The sequence below is a fragment of the Equus asinus genome, chromosome 26 (genome assembly GCF_041296235.1).
Source record: "Equus asinus isolate D_3611 breed Donkey chromosome 26, EquAss-T2T_v2, whole genome shotgun sequence".
Taxonomy (NCBI): Eukaryota; Metazoa; Chordata; class Mammalia; order Perissodactyla; family Equidae; genus Equus; species Equus asinus.
This window is the reverse complement of record NC_091815.1, coordinates 36,199,490-36,219,914: the sequence shown is the minus strand read 5'-3', so window position 1 is coordinate 36,219,914 and position 20,425 is coordinate 36,199,490. Positions and strand designations below refer to the sequence as shown.

General features: G+C 41.8%; 1 protein-coding gene across 2 annotated transcripts in view; it reads right to left on the bottom strand.

Moving 5' to 3' along the window:
* Positions 1–20,425, bottom strand: part of LOC106825281 (zinc finger protein 615) — a 54,377-nt gene that overhangs the window by 13,242 nt on the left and 20,710 nt on the right. The window contains exons 1-3 of one of the 2 annotated variants that reach the window (XM_070499468.1): positions 8,338–8,494; positions 6,780–6,875; positions 2,983–3,982 (exon numbers count right to left, since the gene is read on the bottom strand). In XM_070499468.1, the coding sequence (XP_070355569.1) occupies positions 2,983–3,982; positions 6,780–6,875; positions 8,338–8,479 (1,238 nt within the window). In that variant the 5' untranslated portion in view covers positions 8,480–8,494. Of the gene's footprint in view, positions 1–1,357; positions 3,983–6,779; positions 6,876–8,337; positions 8,495–20,425 lie in introns of those variants that run through there. The other variant, XM_070499467.1, reaches the window with a different exon arrangement.

Here is a 20,425-nt window from a genome sequence, read left to right as displayed (position 1 = left end):
CACTTAAAACTCACACACCTCGGAGCAGTTCCATCAGAGCCCTCTGTTGAACTGTTCTCCTGGGGTTCAAATTCCTCACGCTGATTATTGAATAAACTCCTTCACTTTTATCATCTAGACTATTTCAGTCGACAGGTGTGACTCCGGAATTTGCATTCTTTTAAGTTTCTCAGAGAATCGGAGGCAAGAAGTCTGTCCCAGACAATCTTTAGAAACAATCCTGGAATATTCTCTGATTACAAATATGATGGGTGCCTCCCTTAGTACTTCGGTCTTGGTTCAAACTATATCCTGAAACGCCTATGAAGGGGAGAGGGTAATGGAAATAAAGCCTCCCCCATTACTACACATAAATTACTATTACTAGGCCTTATTTTTCTTCATAGGACTTATCACTTCCTGACATTGTGTAATCCATGTACTGTCTCTCTCCCTCACTAGAGTGTAAACTCCATAGACCGTCCCTTGGCCCGTTTTGTTCACTGACGTATCCTCAGCGTGTAACGCAGTGCCTTGCACGGTGATGGTGCTTTAAAATACATCTAAAGGAATGAGTTGTCCAATAACCCAGCATTTCAGGTTGAATTCTGAGACAGCTACAGAATGGCAAATTTCCAATTCTCTTCCTATGAGTAAGATTCACTGTTTGAAACTTGGATAGGGGGATAACTATGAGATAGTCAGGAGATTAAGGGCAAGAACTGTGGATAGAGAAAAGTCAAGAGCCCCACTCCCAGGACAGGGAGGGAATAATGAAGAGAAAGCACGTCTCAATTCAACAGCTAACTGGAGCTGCAATCTTTGAAATGGTGACAGCCCATAAGGGTGACAGTCCTATGGACAAATACAAAGATTCTTCTCCACGACATCCCTTAGGATCTCAACTCCCATCTCCATATTCGCCTCCATTCCTAGAGACTAAGATTCTTGTCTTCCTTTTATTCTATTTACTCTGAGGATCCTTTTTCTTTTCTGCTCTGCCCAGCCTGCATGCAGTCACTGAGTCTCTAATCACACACAATTGGGAGGGAAACAACTGTGTTCTTTAGAACTGCCTTCCAATGGCTCGTTCCCTTCAATGACAAGTTACTCTGAGAGTCCAATAGCTCCTTCATTCACTTTCCAAATCAGTATCTAATTTGTTTTTATTTTTTCTGTGCTGAGAAATAGAAAATCATGTAAATCAGTGCTTTCCAGTATAACTTTCTGGGCTATGGAAATGAGGACAAATTTCTCTCAGTGCATACATACCTTTCGGCCATATAGTTAGCTAAGTTTGCTCATCGTCTGCTGTCTAATGAGGTAGCCACTAGTCACATATTACTAATGAGGACTTGGCATGGGGTTTAGTGCAACTGAGGAACTGATTTTTTATTTTGTTGTAAAAACTTTAAAATTTAAATAGCAAAAAATTATCAAAGAATTTTTAATCTACTTGGAAAGATAAGACATGGGCATTAAAAAAATAACTTACATGTATACAAAGGTGCTTAAAGTCCATTAAGAGGAGTCCTTGCCCACCCTCAAAATAATATACCCCTTGAACAAGAAATTATCACAGCCGCCTGAACCAGTTACTCCCTATCTGCTATGGACTGAATGTGTCCCCCCAAAATTCATACGCTGAAGCCTAATCCCAAATGTGATTGTATTAAGAAGTGGGACACGTGAGAGGTAATTAGGTCATGAGAGTGGAGCCCTCGTGAATAGGATTAGTGCCCTTATAAAAGATGTCCCAGAGAGCTCTCTTGCCCCTTCCCCTATGTGAGGACACAGCAAGATGACTATCCTCTATGAACCAAGACACAGGCCCTCAATAGACCGAATCTGCTGGCACCTTGATCTTGGACTTCACAGCTTCCAGAACTGTGAGAAGCAAATTTCTGCCTTTATACACCACCCATGGTATTCTCTTACAGCAACAAGAAAAGACTAAGACAATGTCTGTTTTACCTAGTGTAGATATTTACATCCTCTCACTAGGTTAGCTGGTGTGTACAGGTACCACTTAAAGATAGTCCGACTACCTCAACGCTGTCCTCAAGAAACCATTGGCTTTCTCTGTTTTGGTCACCACTGTATCCTCAGCTCCTGGAACAGGACCCAGTACAAGGAAGTATTTGACAAATACTTAGGAAATGAATGAATGGATTCAATCTAAGGCTGTTGTTTTGTAAGTCCCTCTGCATAACATGAACTTCTAAGAGTTATGGTAGCCATCCCAGTTTTCAATTAATGCTTCACCCTGGCCTGGGGAAACTGAATTGATATATACATGCCTTAAATCCCACCAATCCAATATTAGCCCATTCCTGGTTTTTCATTCATAGCAACATTCCAGACACAAATTATACCTTTTAAAAATTCACCTAATATTTCCACCTCTTAGTTGAACTCAGGATTCCTTTATTCGTTTAATTGACACAATAGAGCAACTGATGGATATGTGTTTGGGTTATTATCACATTATGCCTCTGCATCAGTGCAATTATTGAAGAGGATGAGGATATTAGGCGTGCCCAGTCTCAGCATTTACACAATTTCTCTCAGTATGTACTTTTCAGACATAAGATGAACTAGAAATTTTTGCTCAACCCCCTTTCCACACAGAATGTCTCTTGAGTTTTTTCCTACTGGTTTTCTGTGACATAAAATAAGACATAATTGACCACTGAAGGCACAACCACATTCACTGCATTCATATGGTTTCTCTCCTGTGCAAACCCTCCAGAGGGTGCACATCTGGCCACAGGCTGTCCCACAATGACCACATTCCTGTCTGCTAGAAGCCCACTGATGTTTAAGGATGTCTGAGGAGGCAGAGAAGGCACCTGCATAGTCACTGAATTAACAAGGTTTTTCTCCTGCAGGACAACACTGGTCTGTGATGAGCTGTGACTCTCTGAGGGAGGGTTCTCCACCTTGACTGAATCTCCACGTTTCTCTCTTGTGTGTATTCTCTTATGTTTAACAAGACAAGACATGTAGGCAAAAGCTTTCCCACACTCATTGCAAATATAGGGTCTCTCTCCAGTATGAGTTCTTTGATGGACAATGAGCTTTTGCTTCGTGGTGAAGGCTTTCCTACAGTCACTGCATTCAAAGGGTTTCTCCCCTGTGTGAATTCTTTGATGTTTAATGAGACCTGACTTCTGGGAACAGGATTTTCCACATTCACTGCACACAAAGGGAGTCTTTCCTGTGTGAAATCTCTGATGTGCTATGAGGCATGTCTTCTGGATGAAGCCTTTTCCACATTCGTTGCATATATAAGGTTTCTCACCTGTATGAATTCGCTGATGTACAATGAGATTTCCCTTCTGGATGAATCCTTTCCCACATTCACTACATATATACGGTTTCTCTCCTGTATGTGTTTTCTGATGTATATTGAGCCGTGATTTCTTGAGAAAGGCTTTGCCACATTCAGCGCATTCATAAGGTTTTTCTCCTGTATGCGTTCTCTGGTGTTCAGTGAGCATGAACTTTCTGGAGAATGCTTTCCCACATAGGTTACATCGATGAGGCTTCTCTCCTGTATGAACGATCTGATGATCAGTGAGCCAGGACTTCTTGATAAAAGCTTTCCCACATTCACTGCATACATGAGGCTTCTCTATTTTTTGAGTTTTCTGATGTCTGATGAATTGGGACTTAGTGCTGATGAGTTTTTGGCTCTCAAGGAATTTAGTGTCAGTATGAAATTCTTCATTGTTAGCATGGAGAAAGGATTTCCCATCTCCAGTAAGCTCTGCAGGGCTCTTTATTTCACAGCTTCTGCTCTGGTTAAGTAAAGTTAAATCTGATTTCATACTTTTTCCATGTACGTCAAATAGGTCATGATTTTGCCTTAACACAAAATGTGTTCTGTTCTGATGAACAGAGTTTTCAAATGCATTATATTCATGCCATTGTTCCAGTCTATTCTCCAGGCTTTCATTTTGTAAGTGTTCTGGCACAAGATCATCAACTTCCCAGATTTCTAGGAATGAAAAAAAAACAATGAATTCATCCATCATCTTCATCTGGAAGAAAGGTAATTAAAAAAATACCTTGATGTGAGGTGTCTTTTTAGTGATGACTCTGTGAAATGAGTGTAACTAAAACTTCATGTTTAATGTTCCTTGCACATTGGAAAAAAACAATAATATAAACAAACCAAAAGGTAAAAGTAGTTAGTGTAAAAACAAAGTTACATAAATCACCATGAATAAATAGAGATTTGGCTGCTTTCTAAACAAGGTCTTGCAAAACATGCAGAGCCTGTAAAATAGAAGCAATTTCTGTGAGCAGCAGACCACAGGTTGGAGGGCCAGCCCATCCAAACTGGTGGGGGACACACTCATTCATTCCACACATCCTTACTGATGAGTATGTGTACCAGTCATGATGCTAGTGTTGGGGATACACAAGCGTATTCCTCATTGCATTCCTGCATTGCAGTTTGGCAAAAACACTTAAAGACAAAGAGAGCAGAAGGAAAACAGGCTGTGAAAACTGACGGGAAGGAGCAACAGAGATGGGCAGAGAGAGAGGAAATCAAGTTACATTTTGGAGGAAGCTAGGCCTCGCTGGTGGATTGTGTTGTCGTCAGCATTGGGCGAGTAAAGATAGTGACATAGCAGAGAGCTCCCTGCACATCTAACTTACAGTGTTCAAAACAGAGCTCCTGACTTCTCAACCCAAACCTCCTTCTCCACATATCATCTCCATCACAGTAAATGACAACTCCACTCTCTTCAGTAACCAGGACAAACTTCTGAGCATCACTCGTCATCTGTTGCTCTCGCTTACAAACGATATCTTCCTCAATAATAAATCCTTCCTGCCCTCCTTACAGATAAACCTGGAACTCGCACCAATCCTAGAACTGGACCAATCCCACCTCTCCACCCAAGATGAAGCCAACCATTCTCTCTATCGTCAGGTTTTGCAATAGCCTCCTCTGTGGCTTTCCCGCTTGCATCCCTACCCCCTTCTGTCTACTTTCTACACAGCAGCCAAAGGGATTCTTTGAAAATGTAAATTATTTCATGTCATTCCAGTACTCCAGGCCTCATGTTTTCTCATCTCATTAGGAGTAAAAGCCTGATTCCTTGAAATGGATTGCATGACCGTCTTACTCTCCCCTCCCCGTGCCGCTACTGCGTCTTTGGTCTTAGATCTATTATGTTCCTGACAGCACACTCAGCTCTGTCCACACGGGCTCCTTAATGTTTCTCAAACACGTTCCTGCCTCGGGCTTTGAAACCTGCTACCCTCTCTACCTGGAGCACTCCTAACTCAGCAGCCAACTAACATCCCTCCTCTTTGGATCAAACGTACCTTATCAGAGAGGTCTTCCCTTCCTCTAGCAGTGGCAGGAGCAGCCCCAGCAGCTACTGTTCCATTATGCTGACTCAGTTTTTTTACTCCTTAGATACAGTATTTATTTGTTTACTTTGATTATTTTTTGACTCCTTCTCTTAGAATGAAAGCTCTTGGTCTATTTGTATGCTTTGTCTCACTGCTCTTACCTTCCAGTATACACTAGGCTATCAAAAAATAATTTTTAAAGGAAGGAATCAAGGAAGCAATCACATGTATGGAACAAACTGGGGAGAGTTTAGGAGAGAAGATGGAAATCTATTCTTTGTGAGCAAGATGATATATCACGGAGATCATGGAAAGAAGAATTTTAATGACATATGACAGGTAACGGAGTTAACTGGGACTTAATGTCATCAGAGTATGATGGGAAGAAAAACGAACCTTTTAGGGAAATGAAGACAATGGTAATGTCTACAATGAATGAGAAGAAAGGTTCAAAATTAGTAGATAAGGGAAGTAAATGGAAGTAGGCATGAGTTATGATCTGGTTTAGGCGAGAAGTGAGAATGTAGAATGTTAAAATATCTTTTATAGTTAAAAATTCTTCATGAACAGCAGGCTCCTTTAAAGAAGGAAGCTCTGCAGGTAGGAACATTTAAGGTAATGCCTGGATGGCCAGGATGTGAGATGCACAGGAGTAAAGCAGAACCTAAACCTAGAGGGGTTTTCTAGGGAGGACGATGAGTCGAGTTCTTTGAGTTATTGGGAATTCAGGAGAGTCGCCATCGAGATGAGTAAATTATATAGAACTAAAAGCTGTGGTGGGATCACATGAAGGAGATAGCCATTTGGGAGTCTTCCCCAGTGAACAAAAGGAGCTCAGCTTATTAGAATGAAGAAAACTCTGAAGGGTTCGGGGATCAGATGACGAAATGGAAAAGAGAAACTTTGGAGAACCTCAGAGAGGGGAACAGAGAAGCTAAGAGAAAAAGAGAAGCAGACAAAGACACAGTGAAGACCAGTTTGCTTTGGGGGAATAGCATCTAAGATGAGGTGGATGTTAGGAAGGGAAATCAACATTACCAATGGGGCAGAAACATGCAGTAGTCAGAAGACAGTGAGGAATTCAAAGTTTTCTCTCTGGAGAAAGGCCTTGGAAGGCAGAATTTCATAGCAAGGAGGTGAAAGACTATGAAGAAGAAGGGAAAGATTTGAGAATCCTAGGAAGAAGACAAGTATGTAAACAAAAAATCAAGATGTAGATAAAGAGAGATCAAGTCCCAGAAGAGTTTATCTTTATAGGATATATTTTTCGCTAAACTCCTACAAAGAAAAAGAGGACTCACACAGGAGAGACACAGGGGGAGGACTGGTGACCTATCCTTAAACCCCCTTCCCCGCTGTGACTCTTCTCTGAACCACCAGAATGTGATGTCCACAGCCTGCCCCTTGCGGGTTCTCTCACTCACCTGAATGGGTTCGACAGTGGATTTCATCTTCCATTGTCCATGGTGGTTCTCCTTGCACCAACTTGGAGAGTGAGTCTGGTTTGCTGGCTTGATAACCTGTTGGTGGGAAATGATGGAAGACTGACACACACTGAACTGGGATTGGGGTCTGAAGACTGCAGAATGTTGTATTTGAGGACAAAACAATTTTCACATTATAAAGGAGAAACACACTCCTCTGTCTCTCCTCTATTGTCAACACTCTACTACACTACTACACTACTTCTGACGCATCAAGGAATTCTGCGACACCAGTGGACACTGACTGGGTGTACTACAATTGAACTCAACTCTCACTCTCTCTCTACCTGGCACTAGAGTCAGATATCACAGGTTAGGGGTTCCTTCCCATAGGACTGCCTCCCTGCCCACTTCAGAAACCCATCACAAGTCCAGGTTGTTTCCTGGGTTTCTGTTCAACCATATGTAGATCAGAGGTTCCCATGACTACCTTTCTCGGGTTCAATTTATTTGCTAGAGCTACTCACAGAACTTTGGAAAACAGTTTACTTACTAGAATACCAGTCTACTATAAAAGGATACAACTCAGGAATAGCCGGATGGAAGAGATACATAGTATAAGGTATGTGGGAAGGGGCAGAGGGTTTCCATGCTCTCTCTAAGTATACCATTCTCCCAGCACCCCGACATGTTCACCAATCCGAAAGCTCTCTGAACTTGTCCTTTTGGGTTTTCTATGGAGGCTTCATTAAGCAAGCATGATACATTAAATCATAAGCCTTTGGTGACTGATTCAGCCTCCAGCCCCATCTCTCTTCCCCAGGAGTGGGGTTGGGAATGAAAGTTCCAACCCTCTAAGCATGGTTGGTTCCCCTGGCAACCAGCCCTTATCCTTAGGTTATCCAGTAGCTATCCAAAAATCACCTCAGTAACATAAACTCAGATGTGGTTTAAAGTGTCTTCTTACGTGAATAACAAAATACACACATTTCACCCTTATCCTCTAATAACTTTGGAAATTGCAAGGGTTTTAGGAGCTCTGTACCAGAACTGGGGATGAAGACCAAATATATATATTTCCTTTTTCTTTTTTTTAGGAAGATTAGCCCGGAGCTAACTACTGTCAACCCTCCTCTTTTTTTGCTGAGGAAGACTGGCCCTGAGCTAACATCCATGCCCATCTTCCTCTACTTTATATGTGGGACGCCTACCACGCATGGCTTTTTACCACACCAGGGGTGGTGCCATGTCCACACCCGGGATCCAAACTGGCGAACCCTGGGCTGCTGAGAAGCGGAACGTGCGAAGTTAACCGCTGTGCCACAGAGCCGGCCCCTATATTTCTTAATATAAATCACGATATCACACACATCTACCAGGTAAATGCTTTTCTATCAGGAGAAGGGAGAATAAATCCATTTCTCTGGGGCTAGAGAGAAGACTACCACTACTATCTACCACTTCAGAGCACCAAAGACACTCCAGAGCTTTCAGAAGCTGAGAATGGAAACACCACTGACTGGGGACCCTCTGAGTGACACAGGGGAGCTGTCCTTACCCACTGACACCAGGTTGCTATAGTTCTCCAACATCACATCCCGGTACAGGTCCTTCTGAGCAGGTGCCAGGAGCTGCCACTCCTCCCAGGTGAACTCCACAGCCACATCATCAAATGTCAGGGATTCCTGTAATAACAGCATTGTTTAATGAAGTGATGTCCTTTTGATGATATGGAAGAAATGTTATTCTGATCATTTCCACATATCTAGTGGGTTGTTTATTGGTTTTTAATGTACCATGGAAGAAGCAAAAGCCTAATAAAATATTAGGATACAACTAATTATAATTGTGTAGTCAGTCATCCATCCACTCATCCAATTAGAAGTTTCCATAATGTGTAGAAGTTAAGTCTTCTTGTTAATCTAGAAACACATTCATATATATATATATGAGATGGACATATATGCTAATGACATCAGGATGACTGAATCTTCACAGTCAATCAATCAGAAGAATCTTCTGTGAAGAGACTCAAGATACCAGAATTATAAGAAACTACGTGTTTAATAACATGTTTAACATATCGAAAGGAATAAAAGAAACTATCAAAAATGCTTAAAGAACAGGAGACTGTAAATAATGACAGGTAGATTTGAGAAAAATCTACAAAAAATATGAAAGATGTATACATACACACACACACACACATATTAGCAGACAGGTTAACAGCATATTAGATACATAAAAGGAACAACTTGTTTCTATAGTACTACTCACAACACTTCCGACACCAGATGTCTGGACTTTTCCATTCCAAGCAACTTTTGGTGGACTGACTAGATATCCCACAACGTAACTCAACTCTGACATTAACTGCCTGGACACAGACCCCATAGGTTAAGGGCTCTGTCCCACACGACTGCCCCCAATTCAGGTGCCAATTCCAAGTCCAGACTGTGACCCTGCTTGTGACCTATGACCAACTGGCCATAAATCAGAGGTTCCCACGATGCCCTCCTCAGGTTCGATTAATTTGCTAGCTCACAGAACTCAGAGAAACATTTACCTATGTCTACCCGTTTATTAAAGGATATGATAAAGGGTACAGATGAACAGCCAGATGAAGAAATACACAGGGCAAGGTCTCGGAGGGTCCCGAGCACAGGAGCGTTTGTCCCCATGGACTTGGGGTGCATCATTCTCCCGGTACGTGGATGTGATCACCAAACCCCACACGATTGGGATTTTATGGAGGCTTCATCACATAGGCGTGATCGATCATTAACTCCATGTCCAGCCCCTCTTCCCTCTCCGAAGAACGGGTAGTAGGGCTGGAAGCTCCAAGCTTCTAATCATGCCTTGGTCTTTTTGGTGACCAGCCCCCATCCAGGAGCCCACCAAGAGTCACCTCATTAGAACAAAAGACACTCTCATCACCCAGGAAATTCCAAGGAATTTGGGAGCTCAGTGTCAAGGCTGAGGTCAAAAACCAAATATTAGAACAAAAAGCACTCCTAATGCTCTTATCACTGAAGAAATTACAAGGGTTTTAGGAGCTCTGTGCCAGGAACCAGAGGCAGAGACCAATATATACATTTTCTATTATTTCACAGAAACCGATAGAAGACCTAAATGCTAAATTTTAAAAAGCCCTATAGAATATATTTATGACATACATTAAATGCCAGAAATGAAAATGTTAATAATTTTGTGACAAAAGTTATAATCAAAAACTAAAACTTCCATATGGAAAGAAACAACTGAAAGTCTGGAGAAAAATATTTGCAACATATAGAAGAAAGGATCGATATACAGCGGACATACACAATCCTATAAATCAGTAAGACACAACAGATTTTTTAAATGAGCAAAGGATACAGACAAGTATTTCAGAGAACAAATAACCTAACTGACCAGGAAATATCTCAAATTAGTAGCACCAGTAATTAGAAGGATGCAAAAGAAAGCAAGACAAAAGAATATTTGACCACCAGAAATCAATATATCAATTATATCTCAATAAAAAGAAGAATATTCGGGGCAGGCCCAGTGGCGCAGTGGTCAAGTTCGCATGTTCTGCTTCGGCAGCCTGGGTTCGCTGGTTTGGATCCCGGGTGCAGAAGTGTCACCGCTTGTCAAGCCACACTGTGGCAGGCATCCCACATATAAAGTGGAGGAAGATGGGCATGGATGTTAGCTCAGGGCCAGGCTTCCTCAGCAAAAAGAGGAGGACTGGCAACAGATGTTAGCTCAGGGCTAATCTTCCTCAAAAACAAAGAAAAAAAGAATATTCGGCCATTTATATTGCTGACAGTCATGAAAGTTACTATCATCATCATAACAAGTATTAGAAAGATCAGCAACACTGAACCCTCTTACATCGTATGTACTATGAGCCAGATACTCTTCTAGATGCTTTATACAGATTAACTCATTTTATCCACATAAGACTTTATGAGGTAGGTCCCATTACCATCATTCCATTTTACAGATGAGAAAATTCAGGTGTAGAACAGCAAAATGATGTGTGCAAGGTCACAGAGCTAGCAAGTGGCTCAGAGCCAAGACTTTTAAACATTGTGTTACAACGCCCACAAAGTGGCACGGTCACTCTGGACAGCAATCAGACATATCCATTAAAATGTGAGATAAGTACACCCAGCAACTGACTTCTCTGTAGCCACAGTCAAAAATACTCACACCAATTCCTAAACAGGCCTTAACAAGGACTTGTACTGTTTCATAGTTTGTAATAACGAAATTACCTAAATGCTCCTTAATAGGAGAACAGCTAAAGCATTGCACACATCACGTGGAGGACAGGACAGAGGGTCAAAAAGAAGGGAGATTGGTATGTACTAACACGTAACCAATGCAAACACACTGAAAAGGGAAAAAACAACAAATACCATCAGTATGACTCTTCTTAAAATAAAAACAAAAACACCAACAACAATAATTATCTCGACACTGAAGACAGTCTGGAGGATACAGATTAAACCGATGACCCTCGTTCCTTGAGGAGGAAGGATCACATCTCAGGGTACTGGGCAAAGAGCCTTGGACTTTATCACTGATGCTTAGGTTTTTCCACAGTGAATATATTTATCCTTTTTTAAAATGTTTTTTTACACTTCATTTCAGATAATTATAGATTATCATATGCAGTTGTAAGAAATAATGCAGAGAGAACACTAGCCCCTTCACACAGTTTCCCAGAACAGTAAGCTCTTGCATAACTATAGTACAATAGCACAGTCAGGAAACTGACACAGATACAAACCTTAGCCATATCTACCAGATTACATGCACTCACTTCTGCGGGGCTCTGTTTACTCAGCTCTACACAATCTTATCACACGTGTAGGTTCACGTGGTCATCGCCATCATCAAGACACAGCACAGCTCCCTTACACAGACCCCTCATGGCACCCTTTTACAGCCACAGCCATATTCTTCTACCCTCACATTCAGCCGCTGGCAGCCAACAATTCACTTAAATTTCAAAAGGTTACAAACAGAATGATTCCATTTACACAACATTCTTGAGATGACAAATTTATAGATAGAGAACATAGTTTTTACAGTTACAGACAGCAGCCCCCTCACATAAAATAACATATGTCTGACTACGTTCCTTCACCATTTTTCAGATTAAATACTTGCATCTCTCCCAACCTTCAGTGGTGACACACATTGTAGTTTTTCAAGCATCACTATGAACTGATGCAATTTTATATAGTTAATGTTTTTCAATCAACTGCAGTCACTGATCTTTGGATCCTCAAAATGAACCATCTTTGGATGCTCAAAATGAACCATCGTAGGCCGAAGGAGAGTCCCTGCAAGTTGGCTGCTATGTTTTTGGAATATGATTCCATTCATGTAAAAAATATCATAATAGATGTGTATATTTACATCTACAAATAGATACATATATACTCATACTTTTGTCAATACATACACAGACGCAGAGCCACACACAGATACCATGACGGGAAATAAATATTACCAACTATTTATAAAAGAGGATTAAGAAGAAAGTGTATGAAGAAGAAACTTAGTTTTTAATATGTGTACTTTATGATTTCAGTCTTTAAATAGATCCTTGAGTCAGCTGTGTAACTAACAAAAATAAAGGCAATTTAAGAAAAGGTAGATGAGATTTTGGATTTGAACATGGGGACCAAGAGTCAGTCATACTGCGAAGTGTGAGGAAACAGTCCCCATAGAACTGCTCTCGCTTGAGATACAAGCTGCAAGCTCAGGGGTCCCCAGGATCACCCTCACTTCAGAAAAGCAGGTACAAAATCCAGGGTCCCATGACACCCTCAGGTGCGGCAATTAATTAGAATGACTCACACAACTAAGGAAAGCGCTACACTTACAATTAAAACTTTATTAACGAGAAAGGATACAAATTAACATCAGCCAATGGGAGAGACGCATATGGCAGGGTCTAGGAGGGTCCAAGCATAAGGCTTCCGGTCACCTTCTCCCCACAGAGTCCTAGACAGTGTTACCTCCTCCCAGCCATGACATGTGACAATATGCAGAGTATTGTCAACCAGGGAAGCTAACCCAAGCCTTTGTTGTGCAGTTTTTCTTGGGGCTTGATCACCTATTGCCTGCGTGACTGACCTTCAGTCTTCAGCCCCTCCTGGAAGTTGAGTTAGTACCTCTGGCCGCCACTTAAAGTCGGAAGTGACACAGCACGGCCCAAAGTCCCCATCATAAATCACATTTTAGACTGTCCAGTGGTCCAAGCCCCCAGGCAAACAAAGACACTTCTATCAGGCAGGACATTCCAGGGACCTAGAGATCTCCCCCCAGTAGCCGAGGGCAAAGGCCAGACCTCTCTCTACATAAGGTCCCTTCTTCACTACACGACGAGGAAGGACTCTGCATTTTCTAAGACAAGGAGAAGGCCTAAAGCAGATTCCACCAGGCTAAGTCCTTACCAGACAACAGCAGCTTCAGCTGTCTACTTCCAAGTCTCTATTCACACACCAGCCCAGCCACCTGTTCACTGAGGACCGTCTGAAAGCCCTGCAATCCTTCCGCTTTCCTCGGGTGGTTGGTTTTAGTCCTGGAGAATCCAGACCACCACAAGGCTGAAATTCACTTGCATTGGTCCCGCTCTCACTGAGTTCCACCAGTCTATTCCTACAGGCGTCTATGAGTGATCCCTTACGGAACAGCCACAGGGAATCTGCTTCTGCATTTATAAGGAGGCTGCTGGTCAGGACACCGTCCACCACATCACCTCTAGGAATAAGCAGGAAAAACATTCCCTAGGAAATAATCAGCTTTCTCCTCAAAACCAGTCCGTACCATGTAAATGATAATGATTCTCTTGTGGTGCTGGCTGTCAGAGAGATTAGATGCAAGTGGACAGCTAATAGAACCCACAGGACCCTCCAGTCATACATATGTCCCAATATTAACAATTAGTGTCCATCCTATGAACTATATTCCTTTTCCCACTTTGCCTGAGTTTAAAAACAAACTTGATTTCTCCCCAGATCCTGCTTTTTGAAATTTATACTTTTCAGATTAATGGAAGTGATCTGTGACAGGGCTCTACAAATCCACTACGGAACAAAGGAAAGAATAAAACAAACCAAAAGTCACCTGGGCCTCCATCATTTTCTCCTCTTCTCTGAAAAGAGCTGGCAGTGCAGAGGCTCTGTCTTTGTGTCCTCTGGACCTGCTCTGAATTCTTGTTCAGAGATTTCAGTCCTCAATCAAGTGTGTCCCCAGAAATACTGAAACCAAATCCTGTAACTTCTTCCTCCTTCACATGATTCTCTTCCTCCTGGGGAGTCAGGACCTGTGGGCTGAGGAGAAAATTCAGTCTGAGTGGGGCATTTCCTCTGAGCCCGGACGCCTCACTGCTCCTGAGCACGCACCTCCACACAACAACCACAGTACTGCTAAGTGTCCCTTTATTTGGTACCCAGGAGATTTTATACTCCTGAGCAATAAAGCCTAAGGTTCTGAATGTGGCGGAGGTAGCCTTTATCTGTGAAGTTTAACTGGGGTGACTGAAGGCAGACAAGGGAAATGAGATCCACCCCAGCGCCATGCCTCAGGAGCAGGTGAATCTCAGGCACGTCAATTATACAAAACACACCATCTGGAAGGAGAGGATCTGGGCACTGTTTCCTTTAAACCACGTGTGCTCAGGAGCCTCTTCAAACGTTTCTGTACGCCTCGTGAGTTCACACATCTCAGTCTGAAAACCAAGGAACTGGGCAAATCAGAGCACTGTCTTATAAGCAGTAATGATATCTTCGGACATTTAAAATACATAAAAAACAAGAGTACACAATATTGTAGCTAAAATGGAAGGTGATACATGAAGTTGAAGTGCTCTAAGATCCCCTGTATTGTCCGAGAAGAGTGTAATGTTACTAATTAACACAAGAATTTGACAAAGTTAAGATTCCATGGTGTATGTAATCTCTAGTGCCATGATGAAAACTAACAATTGTCCTAAGGTACATAATTTCCAGGCTAACGGAAGGGGGAAATATAATAAGAAGAAATTCACCCAAAACAAGGCAAAAGAAGAGAATAAGGAGGGCAAAAACAATGCACTTAGATGACTATTTTAAAACAATACATACTAAGAACTATATTAAGTATAAACAACGAGGATTCCAGCTGATTACATTAAACACAAATGCTTCTAAACTGTAAGACTGGATTAAAATTTAAAACGTAATAACATGCTATTATAAATGACATGTCTGAAATATAATGATACAGAAGGCTTGAGGATAAAAGGTTAGAAAAAGACATACCATGGAAAGAGCAACCATAGATAATATACTGTAACTATATTCTCAGATAAATGGACCAGAAAGCCCAAAAATTCCTACAGAGAAAGAGAAACAATGCTAACTGGTATGAAGTTCAAGTCACCACCTTATAAAAATTTGCAATTTCTATGCACCTAACAATATAGCCTTGAAATGGATACAGCAAAAACGGACCACAAAACAAGAAGAAATAAACATATCCAGACTAACAGCAGAAGACTTCAACACACTTCTCCCAGAAACTGACAGAACAAAAAGGCCGTCGACAAACAAAATCAAACTTATAAACAATACGATTCTGAGGATCAAAAATATCTGATAAGTAGGAAAAAATATTGAGAGAAATTTTAACAGATTTAAATAACTGGAAAGATGGACTATGAAGATGACTCAGAAAATGAAGCATTTCAAAGATGTTATGTCTCCCAAATATATAGAGAGATGTAATGAAATCCCAATCAAAATCCTAAACTTAAAGTTACACTAATGATGACAGTACAATATTAGTACAATAATCGGCAAATAGGACAAAGGAAGAAAATAAAATGCCTCTAAACAGACTCACGCATATCTAGACTTGATGACGAAGGCAGCACTGCAGAGAAGAGGGTAAGGGTGCCTTTTTAACAAATGGTGCGGGGACAGTCAGATATCCAAGCTGGGGGTGGGAGGGCAGGGAGAAGGTTGAACCCACCTCTTAACACAAAAAAATCATGCTGGGGGATAACCGTCAATTTCACTGGGAGAGGCAGATCAATAAAACATTAAGAAAATAACCTAGGAGAATCTCTCAATGATATTAGGGTCTAAGAAGATATTTTAAAGAGGCCACATGAAGCAAATTATATTCTGCTGGAGGAAGGGTAAATGGTACAACCACACTGGAAAACATCTGGCATCATCTATTTAAATTGAAGTTGTACACACCTTAAGACACAGCAATTTCACTCTGAGGTATACATCTAAGCTATTTATCCTCTGCTCCCAAAAAAATAAGGGCACCTTTGAACAGAAGATATGGACAACAATTTTCATAGAAGCGTTATTCATAACAATCCAAACTGCAAACAATACAAATTTAATTAATAGTAGGAAAAACTGCCATATGCTCAAACAGAGGAACGCTATGGCGAAACTACAACCTCTGCCCAGCTTGCAAGATAAGAATTTGTTAAAGGATGATAAAACAAAAACAAAGAGGTCTATGTGAGAAGCCCTCTGTGGCCTGCAACTCCTCAAATATTTACTGTGTAAACATTATAGGTTTGCCTGACCCCTGTTACAGAGCAAAAAAAAAGACACCTAAGTGAAAAAACATCAATGATTCTTAGAAATATTGAGCAAAAGCAGCTTGACATAAAAACATGAATGATGACAGTATAGAATGTGTAGGAAAAATAATAAAATACATGGTGACCAAAAAAAGCACGATGTATAACTACATTGATACACAGTTAAAAATAGGCACAACTAAATAAAATATAATGAAAAGAAATGATTAATTATATGATAAAACTATAAATAAAACCCTTAAAGTGCTTGGTATGGAGAGCAGGATGGTAATTACCTTTGGGTGTGAGGACGTAATATAATCGGGAAGAGACAGAGCACCCCTGGGGTGCTGGCAATGTTCCGTTTCTTGACCTGAGCAATGACTATTCATAGATATATTGCTTTTATACTGATGAACTTGCAGACCTTTTAAATTAACAAATAAATGAAAGAGCTCAACAATACCAAAAGCTTGTTCTTTAAAAAGATCAATAAAATATATGCATTTGTAGTGAGATAGACAGAAAGAGACCTGGTGCAAATGAAAAATATAAGAAATTAATGGGAGATGTAATTCAGATAAAGTAGACTTTTTTTTAGTCTTGAAAGAAGATTATGAACATTTTTATGTTATTAAATTTGAAATCCTAGATGAATTCATAATTTTATGACCCTACCCTCCTGTTAACTCCAGCCAATAGAGCAGGTGAATGTTACCAGTAGGCAACAAGACAAAGATGTCCACACATCACCCCTCTGTTCAACTTTCTATTGCAGGGTTGAGGCAATGCACTAAGACAAGAATAAGTTATAAACATCAGAAAGTAGGACAGGAGCCAGCCCTGCTGCCGAGTGGTTCAAGTTCCCATACTAGGCAGATCCCGAGTGTGGACTCCAGTCATCACCATGCCGTGGAGGCATCCCACAAACAAAGTAGATGAAGACTGGCGCAGATGTTAGCTCAAGGTTAGTCTTCCTCAAGCAAAAAAAAGAGGATTGGCAACAGATGTTAGCTCAGGGCGCATCTCCCTCTCAAACACACACAAAAGTAATGATGAAATAAAGAGTATTAAAAAAAAGAAAGAAAGAAAGTAGGACAGAAAATTAAGGTTATATTCAAACAATATCATCATCAACATGGGAAAAGAAATCCAAGGAATGAATTACTTAAAAGAGCAAATGCTCCCCCAGAAACCAATGTGAAAGATGACATGAGTGGAGCCACACAAATAGAGCCGGAGAAGCCATTTCGGAGGAACTGCCTTGTTTTCTTTTTCTGCCAAACTGGGCCAAACCACCAACAGTCCAAGAAGTCAGTAAGGACAGAATATCCTGTTTGTAAGGACTGATGAAACTGAACTTTGCTGATAACCAAATTTCAAGTCAATCTGTGAACTAGAAACCTAGCCTCGCCTCATCCAGCACCAATGAACTCTTCTTTAATACAACTTACCTCATCCTCCCATTTTCCCATAAAACCCCTGAGCCCCTCTCCTGTAACTGGGACACTATTTGGGTTTCTACTTGAATCTGTGGCTCCCCGAATTGCAATTCTTTGACCCCAAATAAATGCTTTGCCTCTTCAACTGGTTTCTGTTTTTGTAGGCTGACACCTCTAAGCGGATTTTCACACATACAGCCGGCTAGAACTGCACCAAATACCCAAGCTCATTTCACAGAAATTCAATCACTAGCAACGGGAACCGTACCCACCACGACTGACTTAAGACCAACCAGGACTTACAAATAAACCGGGATATTGGACACCTTGCCAGAGGGATGAATACTTAACAAAAAGAAAACTCTGTTAACAAAAAAGAAAGTGTGAATGTATGTCAGGCAAGTAAGCAAATTAAGAGGCGAGGGCAGGTGTTGGCAAACATTTCCAGCAAAGGGATAAACATACATTTTCAACTTTGAGGGTTCAGGTCTCCGTCACAAGAACTCAATCCTGCCTTTGCAGGGCAAAGGGAGCCATACACGGAACTACGATACTATGTAACAGATGGGCGTGGCTGGATTAGTCCCTCCGTCTGCAATTAGTCAACCCCTGGACAAAAGGCCAAAAAACAGACGGTTTCGAACGAACTGCCCTGGGCTGTACCGCATTCTGCCCCAGCCTCCGAGGTCAGAAACTCAAGCCAATCAACAGCGGGGGGTCCCACGCGTCCACAGCTTCAGCCCCCACAGTCTCTGCACCACAGACACTGAGCACACACCCCCTTATTAATCCGAAACCTGGACCATCCACCCAGCATCACTACGCCCATATTAAATCCCCAACCTGAACCAGACACTGGGATCATCGTAAACACCACCTGCATCATTTACAAGCACAAAGATCCAGAAAGACCCCATACTCTGCCGGTCGGGACACGGTCGTTCATCTCTACAGACCCTTAACTGTTCTAATGAGCCCCCTCCCATACCCCAACCATACACAAGCGCGTCATAGATTCCCACCTGGTTCCGCTCCCTGCGCCCGACCCCGCCAATAATTCCATCGGTCCACCCCACACCACTTTCACTCTGTGGACATCACTTCACTCTGTGAGAGACAAACCTCCCAGGACACACACACAAAAAACTTCAAGGGACAAAACAACACACTGACCTGCTTTATCCCGAACCACAGGGAGAGCCTCAACGGAACACTTCCGCGAACGGCTTCCACTTCTGGACCCGTCGCTCAGATTTTTCGTTCGCCTACGGCGGCCGAAGAGGGTCCGACACATTTGAACGAGCAAGGACAAGTGGATTTCCGGCAGGTCCTTCGGAGGCAATATGGCCGCGCCCAGCTCGCCATCTCTCGGGCGCAGCCATGTTGGGAGACCTGACGTACAGAAGGCTGAGGGGCGCGTTTGGGGCCGGTAGCCAGGGGTGGCCGACAGGTGAGAAGGCGCTGAAGTTATGTGGTTTCCTGGTCCTTCGATTCTTACGGAAAATGGGTGGATTTTTAGAGACTTGAGCTTCCCCGGGTAAATATGGAGCCAGCTAAATTGCGTTCGGCGGGGTAGGAAGAAAAGCAATATTGCGGCCGCCTGTGTTTTACACTGTGTGTGAAACAAACAAAAACCGATTTCAAAACGGACAAGTAGGAGTTGGGTGTCGGTAAAATAGCAGAGAACGAACTCCGGGAAAGAGAAAAGGTAACACATGCGGTGAACGGACACCCACGGAAAGCTTCTGGCAGAAAATTTCTTGCGGGAAGCTGTTTTTAAGAACAGAAGAAGATTTCGAGAAACTGGCACAGTGGGAGGCTGGTTTAAGGGGAAAAGAGGGACTGGGATGAGCCTAAGTTTTCATTGGGATCCGGGCCTCGGGGAGAGTGTCGCTAAAGTGAGGCCAGTGAAGGTCTGGAGCCAATGAGAAATGCACCACCGGAATTGAGTCCAAAAATATTATTAAGGTCAATAGCTTTTTGACCAAGGTACCTTGATAATTCAATGGGGTTAGTCTTTTCAACAAATGATGCTGGGATCATTGTATATCTATTTGCAGAAAAATAAAGACCCTTAACTCTAACCATATACAAAAATTAACTCAAAATAGATCACAGGCCTAAATATAAGAGTTTGTAAAAGTATAAACGTTAGAGAAGCAAACGGGAGATAATCTTCCTGAACCTAAGTTAACCAAAGAGTTCTGAGACAAGACAGTAAAGGAAGAGCCATAAAAGAAAAAAGAATAAATTGGACTTAGTTAAAATTCAAGACTTTTGTACTTCCAAGTGATGTGGATTAAGGCTGCCCCAGCTAGAGAAGCCCAAGGTGACCTGGCCTACATGCCAAACTATATGACCTGGTGGATTTTTATGGTATGAATTAGGGTTGCCCCGGGGAGAGAAGCCCAGGGCATCCTCACCTACATGCCAATCTATATGGCCAGATTCGTATCTAAAGTTATATGACCGCACAATAACCAGACCCCATCTGCACTGAAATCATTTAATGACTTTTTACGTCGTCTTTTCTTTTTCCAGTAAAAATAAGTCACGTACCCATGCCTTATAAAATTAGCCCTAACCCTCAACTCAGGGCAGCAGCA